This window comes from Salvelinus fontinalis, chromosome 23, assembly GCF_029448725.1.
Source record: "Salvelinus fontinalis isolate EN_2023a chromosome 23, ASM2944872v1, whole genome shotgun sequence".
Classification (NCBI taxonomy): Eukaryota; Metazoa; Chordata; class Actinopteri; order Salmoniformes; family Salmonidae; genus Salvelinus; species Salvelinus fontinalis.
Window position 1 is genome coordinate 31,705,356 of NC_074687.1, and position 13,546 is coordinate 31,718,901.

At 40.1% G+C, this 13,546-nt stretch overlaps 1 protein-coding gene across 2 annotated transcripts; it reads left to right on the forward strand.

The window, feature by feature from the left end:
- Window positions 1-244: 244 nt before the first annotated feature.
- LOC129821138 (MOB-like protein phocein) lies at window positions 245-13,519 on the forward strand. 2 transcript variants are annotated; one of them, XM_055878475.1, is made up of 8 exons: window positions 245-552; window positions 3,417-3,572; window positions 10,460-10,522; window positions 10,795-10,895; window positions 11,087-11,216; window positions 11,321-11,400; window positions 11,473-11,584; window positions 12,208-13,519. In XM_055878475.1, the coding sequence occupies exons 1-8, from the start codon at window positions 550-552 to the stop codon at window positions 12,337-12,339; spliced, it is 777 nt and encodes a 258-aa protein (XP_055734450.1). In that variant the 5' UTR covers window positions 245-549; the 3' UTR covers window positions 12,340-13,519. The 2 variants fall into 2 exon arrangements, with proteins under 2 accessions (XP_055734450.1, XP_055734449.1); XM_055878474.1 differs by lacking the exons at window positions 245-552; window positions 3,417-3,572 and adding an exon at window positions 4,521-4,671.
- Window positions 13,520-13,546: the final 27 nt, after the last annotated feature.

A 13,546-nucleotide genomic window follows, 5' to 3' on the forward strand; every position in this document is an offset into this window, starting at 1 on the left:
GGTAAAAAATATATATATATACATATTTGCTGAAGTTGAAGGACTCTTTACATCAAAACCATATTATGTCAAATGATTGTGCTATTTATACACTTTGTTTTAGGAAAAGCATTTATTTTGTGTGTTTAATTTGTCAATAAAACTACACGTTTCACTGATATGCTCGTTCCAGGGCCCCATGTTCCAGAACTTTCTCATGCGCCATTGGAGAAAAAAGGGGGTTCAAAGTTGACACATTGTGCAACATTGCTGCAAACTGCAATCACATGAGAACACATGAAACATAAATTATAATTTCTTCACAACTGTTCTGACGAGTAACTTCTGCCGAATTTTTGTTACTTTTATGTGTATACGTGCCTTTTGCATTCTGTGGGGTAATGGAATATTTTGGAACTGAAACTGTCCAGGAACAGTAAAGTAAGGACATTTGAAGACACGCATGCGCGAACCATTTCTTGATATTTCCTCACGTGCAGATTCTCGTTCAGTGTGTCAAATCCACGCTCAAAGAAGTCTGTGCTCAACATTACAAGGTCTCTCACATAAATGGTAAGATATTCTTTATAAAAAACACATACATAGAATTTAGGATGCCGAATGTCATGTTTGTCAATAGCAGAGTTAGCATTCCGAGTTTCCTATTGTATTGTAGTAGCTAACCTATGCTTTCTCGCAGGCAAGGTCAGGCATGACCAAGAATACAGGAGGACTTTATCAGATTAGCTAGCTACCGTTACTGTGTAAAGGCGTGTCATATATTGACCTATGCGATATGCCATGCATTGTCCCACACTTCTGATTGTCCGATAGCTAAACTAGCTAGCTCGAGATTACTTGCTATTTTGCACCATCAATCTCAAAATCTTTGGTTATATATGGAGATAATTGCCAGCACGAGTTTCACAATTGGCACTGTAGTTGATGGGTACTAGTGAACTATGAAGAACGAATAAAGTGATAAGTAGAAGCATTTGCCGTTGCCATCTAAATTGATGCTATGTGGCACAAGTGTTGTATTTTATTTGCCCTATTGTATGTTCTAGTTTATTAAACTGTCTGTCCTTGCACAACGAAAAAGGGAATTACCGGCTATCAACCAGTTCCGGGTAACGCAGACGCCGTGACCCCATGTGCCAAAGCGTCACAGCATTTTATTTGTCCATTATTTTTGCCGCACTTGTAATATGCTAAAATTAGTCATAGATTACACAATTCTTTTTGGGAATATTGCACAGTATTCCAAAGATGTTAAAATGGGATCTGAAACCCCAGTCACTGAAGAACAGACCTTTAATGGTTTGTTTATGTGTTCAATGTTATCTCCTGACGTCTGAGTCCTTGAGCCTACTAAACCCCACAAAGCCTTGCCTACGTTTCACTGTTTGTCTACACCTGTTTAGGAAGAATGTGACAAAAAAATTAAGTTTGATAGATTTTTGGGGCTGTGTGAGCACACTCCCTCACCTGTTCTGGAATTTAGTCTAACATCAAAGCCATGATTAGTATAGAAGTTTATCTGTGGGTCAGGGTTGGAGAGCCCTGCCCATGAGTCAATAGCCTAGAACCACAAACCCTCTTCTGTCCCCTGTCTCACCACAACCTTCATCCAAGGTCAAAGATACATCTGTTACCAGACAGGCAGCTGGTGTTGCAAATCTTCAAAATGTTGACTCCTAAGCTCCTTGCATTATGCTGGCCACAGAGAGAATCCATACTCTACTTTGAGTAATCTTAGTTTTAGCTTAAAGATTGTTCTACATCAGATATCTAACAATTCCTTGCTTTACGCCAGGGTTTCCCAAACTCGGCCCTCGGAACCCCAAAGGGTGCAAATTTTGGTTTTTGCACTATATGGTGGATTCAACTAATCATCTAGCTTTGATAATTTTAATTAGCTGTGTAGTGTTAGTGCAAAAACAAAATGTGCACCCCTTGGGTCCCGAGGACCAAGTTTGGGAAATGCTGCTTTACATCTTTTCAATAGTGAATACTAATGGTGTCTTTGTTGCCTTTGGCGGGCTACTTGCAAATTGCCTGGACACTGCTAGTAGTCAAGGGCAGTAACAAACCCTCACAAATGATTTCCTGTACAGTTACAAGTGGAGGAAGGTTCAACTAATTATTTTTCTATGGTATATTGGAGGTCCGCAAAAATATGTGAGAGGTGTATGCTGCCACCCACTGTACGGGTTAGTATACTCCTATTGTTCCCAAATAAATAAAAGACAAAGAAACAAATCAATGTACTCCGTTAGTCATTCAAACATCAACTCTGATCCCTTCAGACTCTGGGGCTTGAAGGAAGAGCATCTTTGGACAGTATTCCTTGCAATGTTTTGGCCGTGGAGTCCCAATAACCTTTCAGCTGCAGCTACAATTATGGCCAGTTCCTTGGACCTCTTGTTCATTTGGGCAGGACAATTAATCACATATGCAATAAAAGCCACAAAATCCACCTTCACGATCAGCATATCAATTTCCCTAAAACTGTTGAACGGCACGGAATCTCCACAGCCTGCGGGGCATCCACCATATCTTCAGCTTCACTCACTCCAACTATTTTGCATGGAGTACCACTAACCTGTAGTAGGTTTATGTTTCCCTTAGTGACTAGTTTCTTGTGTTCAGTGTGCAAGCTCATTGCTACGTTCAGCTAAAATATATGTTCATTTAATCCCAAAGTGCCCTTTTTCAGTAGTGCTTAAATGTACATACCACCAGCTCAAAAAATGGTAGTAGGCGTAACCATATGCAAGTCAAGGAGCCAAATGAAAGTCTCTTTCACAGATATGATTAGTTTCGGACATTCACAAAAACTAGCTGTTCAAAAAGACCAACTACAATTACCAAACCAGGAACTCTTGGAATCCACCTTAAGGTTTTGAATGGTGTACACTGGGGCTCCAGAGTAGTACAGCGGTTTAAGGCACTGCATCTCAGTGCAAGAGGTTTCACTAAAGTACCTGGTTTGAATCCAGGCTGTATCACATCTGGCCATGATTGGGAGTCCTATAGGGCAGCGCACAATTGGCCCAGCGTCGTCCGGGTTTGGCCGGAGTAGGCCGTCATTGTAAATAAGAACAAATTCTTAAATGACTTGCGTAGTTAAACAGTCCCCCACCAAATTGTCCTTATTTTCAGCAGATGATGGCAGATGGTTACAACACATCTTCTTTTGGCTATTGACGAGGCCCCTCTCGTGCATTTGTATTACTTAAGCATTTATCAGTTCACACAATGGATCAAACTCTATCTAGTGACAATTTGAGGGTATAACAATTGGAATGTCAAGCACTCATTGAAGAAGAGTCCAACACTTCTCAACCTCAGATGAGCTATGTAGATTAAATCCGTTGCAAAGTTGTTGTACATTGTCTCCGTCATAAATAAAACCATTCGCCTACATCTTTTAGGCTTTCAGGAAATTCCTTCCCATGTTTGACCGGGTGCTGGTGGAGCGTCTGGCTGCAGAGACTATGTCGAAGGGGGGCATCATGTTGCCAGAGAAGGCCCAAGGCAAGGTTCTGCAGGCCACAGTGGTGGCAGTGGGACCAGGCTCCACAAACCAGGTAATTTACTTTGATCTCACTCTCTCTGGCTAAACAGTAGCTTATGTATGATTTGTGTAACTAACTGGAGTTTCTACAATTGTGGCTTACATTCTGTCTGAGTTGTCTAACTGGCTTATCAGATTTCACAATGACCAGAGATTAGACGTGTTTAACTTCAAGGACCACATTGATACAATATAGCTCTTTTTTTCTACTGATCTCATTCAGAAAGGGAAGCTGACACCCATGAGTGTCAAAGTTGGAGAGAAGGTCCTTCTGCCAGAGTATGGAGGAACTAAAGTCAACCTGGAAGACGAGGCATGTCTAGAACTGTTTTCTACTTTATTATTATTAGATGTATGATAAGTGATCATTTGAAATTATGTCCAACTACCATATTCATTAGTTTGTGTATTGATTGTCTATTTTAATTTATATCTCCATTTGTCTTTCAGGAATACTTCCTGTTCCGTGATGCTGACATCCTTGGCAAATATGTAGAGTAAAATCTGTTTCACTGTAAAACATCCATGTAACCCCCATCCATCCTGTTAGAGAAGAATTTTGCCTCATTCATGTCTTAGTTTTTTCTATGTTATTCAATTGTAAATAATTCTGATCATGTTTTGTTACAATAATAAAGTGGACTATTGAATCTGGATGTGTATCTCATGAGCAGATATATGAAAAGAGGATTTGGGATGTATTTTATGTGCAAGTGGGGACTGTTCAGGCTGAGGAGCGTGTTTCACAGGTCCCCACCTGCAACACTCTGAATAAGACAAGTTGAATATACATATGAACTTAACATGCAACTCAGATCTGCATAACATTTTGTTGAAAGAACAGGTTTTGGTAAAAGGTTCTTCCACCCCTGCATACACTTGTATTCTTCAAATACTATGATTCACACATACTTGTGTATGTATGCAAGCAAATATGCAGTGTCAGTATCTCTGGAGGAATGACAACCATTTGGTAGCTCCCTACTCCCTATCCCCGTTCTTGTTATCCGTCACAAGCCTGTGCATCATTTGCATCCGGGCATTCTGTCGAGATGGTCATGGCGGAGGGTACTGCAGTTCTGAGGAGGAATAGGCCTGGAACCAAGGCGAAGGTATGTTTCTACAGATCGGAATACGATTACATTTGGTGAAGAGGCCATCGGTGATCAGAGTGGCCTTGCCTCAACCGTGAATTAAATTTCGGTGATGGCTTTTTAGTCGTTGCTCGGAGATGTCTTCTGAAAAACAGGAAGGGTCGGGACTGCAAGGCAGTAACGTTAGTAGCTTGCTAAGAATGTTGCACCGCAGACATTTCGACACTTGTCTAGCTAGATAGTTGGCAAACTAGACTAAATTCCCAATATGAATACTACCAGAGAACCACTTTTGATAGCTAGCTAGTAACTAATTGATGCTAGCTAACGTAGTTGCCAGGAGATACCGACCCTACTGTTACGCTTGTTTACGACAGCTGCACTGGGGTAGGAACGCAATCATGGGTATATTAACCTCTAACCACACCATGGAGCTGGTGCAAGATATGGGTGGGGAAACGTACCTCAATGCAGGGATGGGATATCCCATTGTACTCCAAATTGTACATGTATCCACACTGATACATCGAAGAATACTGCTAGTTTTCATGGAAAACTGCCCTTTTCGTCCTCATGCTAGCTAGCAATAACCACTGCAGACATTTTGGAATTTCAGTGCCAGACAATCTCCATTCAACACAAAGTGCCATTATGGAAGTAACCATTCTGCTGGCTTGGCAGTTTTGAAAGGGAAGTTTAAAGGTAAAGTAATCAAGAGTAAGGCTCATCATTCTGGATGATGGTTCATTTTTGTTATAGATGTGAATTGTGGGCTTTTTATTTTGGGAAGCATTTATGCTACAAATAACAGTTCAAAAACCTATTTCAAGATTTTTATCAGGAAATCAATTTACTTTTAGATATATTTGTGGATGCCATACTGAATTTAGGAGGGGATTGGAATTATATTGGGGATCCTCAATGGGATTGCTTACCTCCTGAGCTACAAGAATGAATAATCCCGCCAAGTTTAATTTATGTTTGGGATTTGATGGTTTTGAGATATATATATATATATATATATATAAAACAATATACATTGTGTTGCAAAGATGTCCAAGCAATCAAGAATCGATTTTTGGTTAATATCCAGAGTAGATGTCTCTATTGAAACCTCTGTCCTCACGGACCATAAAGCCATTTTTTCTTTCAATCAACCTCGCAGCATCTACAGATGGACAGAAAAATAACAATTACCAGAAATTGAGCAAAACACTTCTCGCTGATGAACAGTTCAAGACTGCAGCTAAATCTATAATAACTGAATGCTAGAATAAGGCAAACTTGTTGAAGTTATATGGTGCATACTGGGAATTCAGAAGGTCAGAAGGTTGGCCATTCAAAGAGGAAAGGTGGTTGCTAAGACCAAAAGTCTATAATCAAAGACATTGTTACCATCTATGGACTTGAGTCATCAAGACGAGCACATTATTAAAACAGAATATATGAGGACAAAGCTTAAGGATTCTGGACTTCCTGACGGGACGCCTCCAGGTGATAAAGGGTAGGCAACAACACATCTGCAACGCTGATCCTCAACCCTGGGGCCCCTCAGGGGTGCGTACTTAGTCCCCTTCTGTACTCCCTGTTCACCCATGACTGGGTGGCCAAGCACGACTCCAACACCATCCTTAGGTTTGCTGAGGACAAAACAGTGGTAGGCCTGATAACCGACAACCATGAGACAGCCTATAGGGAGGAGATCAGAGACCTGGCAGTGTGATGCCAGGACAACAACCTCTCAATGTGAGCAAGACAAAGGAGCTGATCGTGGACTACAGGAAAAGGAGGGTCGAACAGGCCCCCATTAACATCGACGGGACTGAAGTGGAGCGGGTCGAGAGTTTCAAGTTCCTTGGTGTCCACATCACCAACAAACTATCATGGTCCAAACAAACCAAGACAGTTGTGAAGAGGGCACGACAACACTTTTTCCCCCTCAGGAGACTGAAAAGATTTGGCATGGGTCCCCAGATCCTCAAAAAGTTCTACAGCTGCACCATCGAGAGCATCCGGACCGTTTGTATTACCGCTTGGTATGACATCTGCTCGGCATCCGACCGTAAGGCGCTACAGAGGGTAGTGCGTACGGCCCAGTACATCAATGGGGCCAAGCTTCCTGACATCCAGGACCTATATACTTACTAGGCGGTGGTGTCAGAGGAAGGACCAAAAAGTTGTCTAAGACTCCAGTCACCCAAGTCATAGACTGTTCCCTGCTAATGCACGGCAAGCGGTACCGGAGCGCCAAGTCTAGGACCAAAAGGCTCCTTAACAGCTTCTACCCCCAAGCCATGAGACTGCTGAACAACTAAACTAATCAAATGGCCACCCGGACTATTTACATTGTTTTTACACTGCTGCTACTCGCTGTTTATTATCTATGCATAGTCACTTTACAAATGACCTCGATTAACCTGTACCGTCGCTCATTGACTCTACCGGTACCCACTGTATATATCCTCATTGTTATGTAAATTTCTTGTTTCATTTTGAATGATTTGATTTTTTAAAACTTTCGTTTATTTAGTAAATATTTTATTAACTCTATTTCTTGAACTGCGTTTTTGGTTAAGGGCTTGTAAGTAAGAATTTCACGGTAAAGTCTACACCTGTTGTATTCAGCGCATGTGACAAATACAATTTGATTTGATTTGAGATCAAGAACAAAGTGGATGGAAGGTGAGAAAAATACTAAATACATTTTTTACTTGGAAAAAATAAATGCTGAACTCTCCTTGGTTAAACTGAACATTAATGGACATCAGAAATCCAAAGGAAATGTCTTGCTTTGTTACATAGTTCTATGATAAATTATATACTTAAAAGGGATAATATTGGCGATATAACCTCTTTTCTGTCCTCCATAAAAGAGAATGCTAGGTGTATTGCTGTGGAGTTCAAAATAATGTGTGACCAAAATATATCTTTGGAAGAGATTAAGAAAGGCATCATCTAGTAATTAGGGTCAAACCAGTGAATTTTATAAAGTATTTCAAGATGACATTTGTGATTTTTTTTAAATTTGTATTCATAGAAGCTATTGAAATGGGGAAGTTACTTACTTCGATGTCTCAAGATTTAATCTCTTTAATACCAAAGCCTAATAAAGATGCTTTAATATTAGAAAACTGGAGGCCTATAACTTTAAATAATTATGTCAAATTGTTAACTATTATCTTTGCAGAAAGATTAAAGATGTCTTGAAAGAATTACTGATGATTTCAATCGGGATTTATGAGAGGGAGGCACATTCGTAATAATATTCTTTGGTTTTAGATTTGATAGATTATAGTAACCTTTTAAATTAAGACCGTTTTATTTGTCGATCCCCCAAACATATATATTTCAATTTGTTGTAAAGCATTCGATACGATAGAGTATAGTTTTATGTTTGAAACACTGGATTTCTTTAGATTTGGCAATTACTTTAAACAAGTCATTCAGACATGGATGCAATAGCTCAATTAAATTACCTAATGGAACTACTCGCAGATTTCAAATAGGTAGAGGTATAAAACAAGGTTGCCCAATAGCACCATTCCTGGTTTTATTGGTCACACAGACTATGGCGCTTCTCATTAAAAAATATACATTTAGAGGCATTCAAATACTGGGAGGGAAAAAAGTCAGCTCTCAGATGACACTATACATTTTTTTACAGGATAGATCAGAGTCTATAAAAGGCTGTGTTTGAATGTATTTTCTTCTATCTGGTTTGACTTTTAAATTAAATAAAACATGTTGCATTAAAGTATCAATCTAATGATTTGGTTGATATTGCCGGTATTCCCATAAAATGTTATTACATACCTGGGAATCAAAATATGTAAAAACCAAACAGAAAGGGTTAATTAAAATGTTACTCCCATCACTGAGAACGTTGAGGTTTGATGCTTGGTTGTTAAATGGTCGCATATTGCTGTCAAAAACTGAAGAAGAATCGAGACTGCAATGGCTGCAATGGCATTGGATGTTCCCCACGCAACAAGTAAAGAAGTAGACTTGAAACTTTTACATTTTGTTTGGAGGAATAAACCCAATTTTTTTTTTAAAGAGTGTATTGTGTAATATTCTATATCAGGGCGGTTTAAATGTGCTTGATTTTGGTACATCAAATATTATCTTTAAGACTAGGTGGATCAAGAATTACATCCAATTTTTTGTTTTTGAAAGGTTGGTGGCATTGAATTTTTCCAAAAATGTAACTTTGAGCTCATTAAAATTCCCCTTAAATTAGCCAATTTCCATAAGCAGGTGTTACTATCCTGGTTAATTGTATATAAACGTAACTTCTCCACTAATAGATGTTTGATTTGGAATAACAAAGACATAAAATATAATAATACATCTTCATTTTTTTATAGATGGTTTGAGAACGGTATTTTGTTAGTGACACAACTATTTATTGGAAATGGACAAATGTATAGTTATGTTGAGTTTTTTAATTGATATGTAATTCCAGTGATGGTGAAGGACTATGCCATTGTTTTTTTATGCAATACCTACAGGCCTTAAGGCCTGTAGAAATCTTAAGGCCTGTAGAAATCTTAAGATTTCCCTACGGGAAATTATGTTATTGAGAGGAATGTGGAATTCAGTTTCAGCGTCATATTAGATGGCGTATGCATCAAGGATAAAAAGTGGTAGAATTTCAATCTTCTTGATGGAGCAGGGTGGATAAATGTGCAATTTGGAGTACAGTGGCACATCCGATTCCAGCATTGAGGTACGTTTTCCGACCCATATCTCGCGCCAGCTCCATGGCGTCTTAATGTAACAATGATTGAGTTCCAAAACGTAAACAACGGTAGCGGTAGGATCATTATCTTTTGGCAAGCTAATTTAGTAGCCCACCTAGTTCACATTTGTTATTGATAACGTTCATCTACACTGAACAAAAATATAAACGCAACAAGTAAAGTGTTTCATGAGCTGAAATTTAAAATCCCAGAAATATTCCAAACCCACAAAAAACGTATTTCTCAAAAATGTTATTTACATATTTGTTTACATCCCTGTTAGTAAGCATTCTCTTTTGCCAAGATAATCCATCCACCTGACAGGTGTGACATATCAAGAAGCTGATTAAACAGCATGATAATTACACAGGCCCTGCTTGTGCTGGGGAAAATTAAAGTTCACTTAAAATATGCAGTGTTGTCACACAACACAATGCCACAGATGTCTCAAGTTTTGAGGGAAAGTGCAATTGGCATGCACCTGCATGTGTGTAATAAAGCCCTTTTGTGGGGAAAAATAAATTCTGATTGGCTGGGCCTGGCTCTCCAGTGGGTGGACCTATGCCCTCCAAGGCCCACCCATGGCTGCACTCCTGCCCAGTCATGTGAAGTCCATAGATTAGGGCCTAATGAATTGATTTAAATTGACTTATTTCCTTATATGAACAGTAACTCAGTAAAATCTTTGAAATTGTTGCATGTTGCGTTTTATAGTTTTGTTCAGTATAGCTAGGTAATTTGGGGCACTTTATAAGTATAAGGTCAACACAAGTAATGACTTTGTTTGATAGTTAGCTGATGCTAAATATTTTATCTAGTTAATTACAGTGCTGAAGTCTACAGTTCAACAACAGTTAACTAGCTAGCAAGCTATGTCAAAATAGCTGACAGTTACCAGTTAGCTAACATTAGCTAGCATGTCAACAAATACAGCTGTTGCTAGCTAATGTAAACAATGCCGTCTATGGCTAGATGATGTGAAGGCTGAGAGGTGACACTTTTGTCCATTGAGCACATACAGTGAATATGATTAACGTTATCCCTTTGTCCCTCTCTCACTGCAGGATTTCTACAATTGGCCAGATGAATCCTTTGAGGAAATGGACAGCACTCTGGCTGTACAACAGGCAGGTTTGGTTGAGTTAGTCAGTGGGGAATGACTGAGGAGTCCATTTTGAGCTTCAAATTAGCTTCAATTGTCACGATTGCAGAATGCTGATCGTAGCTGTCAAGCCTGACATTGACGAGCTGTGCCTTATTTTAACATGGCTGCTGCCCTATAAACCATCTTATCTAGTGTGACCATTGTCATCCATGTCAGAACCTTAGTCTGTTCACAAGGATGTTAGCAGAATCCGGATGTTTGACTAACCTCAGTGGTACCCCTGTCCATGTTCAGTACATTCAGCAGAACATCCGGGCAGACTGCTCTAACATCGATAAGATCCTGGAGCCTCCAGAGGGACAGGACGAGGGAGTGTGGAAGTACGAGCACCTCAGGTACACTGCGTTCCTTCACTTGACTTACTAGACGTATTACTTTGACCATATACTAACTACGCACTTGACTGATTAGACTATACACTGAGTGTGTCTACCAAATCAATTACAGTAATTGATTTTGGTGTTGTCTCACTCATCTTTTTCCTTATCCCCATTCCACACCCACCCCTTCTTTCTCTCTGTTATAGGCAATTCTGTCTGGAGCTGAATGGACTAGCTGTGAAACTGCAGAGTGAGTGCCACCCAGACACCTGCACGCAGATGACTGCCACAGAGCAGTGGATCTTCCTATGTGCTGCACACAAGACCCCCAAAGAGGTGAGTGTTACTAAAATCAGAATTCAATTCACTCAGGCTTTTATTTTTCCATTTATCCTGCCATGCACTGTATTTAAGATGTAATTGCCTGTGTGTGTCCACAGTGTCCTGCCATTGACTACACTAGGCACACGCTGGACGGAGCTGCCTGTCTTCTCAACAGCAACAAGTATTTCCCCAGCCGGTGAGCACACACACACTATGTAAAGGAATACTTTGGTTTCCTACTCGTACACTTTCAATCTTCTCTCCCCAGTGTGAGCATCAAGGAGTCCTCTGTAGCCAAGCTGGGCTCTGTGTGTCGCCGTATCTATAGGATATTCTCTCATGCCTATTTCCACCATCGCCAGATATTCGACAAGTATGAGGTAAGTGGTAGTTCCCACTTCCCAAATAGACCTGGCGGAGGAGCAGGATTTGGGCTCCTCGTTCTTATTGAAACTGATAGAATAGTGTCACAGGGACACAAACTGCTTTTTTCTGCTTGTTTAAATTAGAAAATGTAAAGCTCATATCCACAAGTGTACACCAGGTTGAGAAAATTGAGAAGAATCAGTTATTGTGCTCTTTTTCTGCCAAATGAGTCATGTTCCATTTTGTGGTTGTATCATTGTCAACAGGTGGCGCTACAGACCAGGGCATGGTTTCCCAAAAGCATCTTAAGGCTAAGTTTGTTAGAATTAGCCTTAAAATGCTTTTGGGAAACCATGCCAAGGTCTGTAGGGAAAGACTGATATGTGGTTATTACTAGAACTGGGCAGATGATTAGGTTCACTTCATGGTCCACTGATCCCGGCTCAGTAGTCAATGTAATGACCCCAAGCAGACCAAAGCTATAATGGCACTACGGTCTATAAACTAGTGAATCAGACCTCATATCATACACTGCTTCTCTTGATTCACCTCTGTGTCTAGGGGGTATGTGCTATGGGTTGTTTCTGGACAGAGCCTAATTCTCTTGTTTGTTTCCCTTCTATGTCCCTCCCTGCAGAATGAGACGTTCCTGTGCCATCGGTTCACGCGCTTCGTGATGAAGTACAACCTGATGTCCAAGGACAACCTGATCGTTCCTATCCTGGAAGAGGAGGTCCAGAACGCTTCAGCCGGGGAGAGCGAGGCCTGAGAAGAGAGCTGCACACAGGAGACCAGACGTGGGTTCAAATACTAGTATTCAAATACTGCTTGATTGAGCTTGCCTGTTGCAATGGAACCAAGAGAAGAGTCCCACATGTGCAAATCCCACCCATCTGGCACTCTAGGCAGGCTAAAGCAAATGCTCAAAGTATTTGAAAGATTTCAAATAGTATTTGAACCAATGATTTTTATATACACTAGACTGACAGGGGGTGCTGTTTTGAAGCCACCGCGCCTCCCATCATGGCACCATTGTAAAAAAAAATGTCTACAATTGTTTTTGCCACATTTACTCTAGACAGCTACATGCATAATTTGTAATTGTGTGAGCTAAATGTAATTTTTTTTTTTAAATGTAAATGTCCTTAAAAGTACTAATGTTACTGGCCCCGCTACAACAACAAACAATACTTAAATGTAATTTTGTCCTTGAAACATTCAAGTGGAATTCCTTTAATTCCTATGGAGGACTGCCAATATGGCCGAACGGTGGCTTCAAAGCCTCTCATTAGCCAATGCATAGCATCAGCAATCCAGAGTTTATATACTTCATTGATTTGAACCCAGGTCTGAAACAGCTACACACTACAGACAGGCTCTCACTACTCTGTGGGGAATTTTGCTTTAACATTTTGAGCACCTGGATTTGCTAAACCTACATAAAACCATAATGTGTTGATGACAAAGGCACACACTCATGGGCTCCCTGTATATAACCCCTGCTCTCCCATGTCCCTCCATCTCTACTATCATTTTTTTCCTGGTGCTTTACATTTGCATTCTCTCTGTTGCCTTTGTTCTTTCTCGCTGAATTGTAAATGGACCCCTAGCCACTCCTGTAGATCTGAGAGGATTGGTGGGAAAAATATGCAGACATTTCCATGCAGCCCATTGGAAGGCAAGATGAAGCTATGACCATAATAATGTTTCCAATCTGCTCAAATGTACAGCTGTGCGTAGGGTTTAGAGGCTATGGATCCATTTGTGGTTCAGAATCTCTGCTTTTGTTGCTCTGAGTACATACCTCCACCATTTACCCTCCCCCTCATCATTAAGTTATTTTGTGAGTGGAGTCTTGTCTATCTGCCCCACTTTTTAATTTTCCTTTTTTAATGAACTGAATTTTGTTACATTTTCATGTCTGTTAATAAAAAAAGACTGTTACCCAATGTGCTTGTTGACTTTTTGAAATGTCC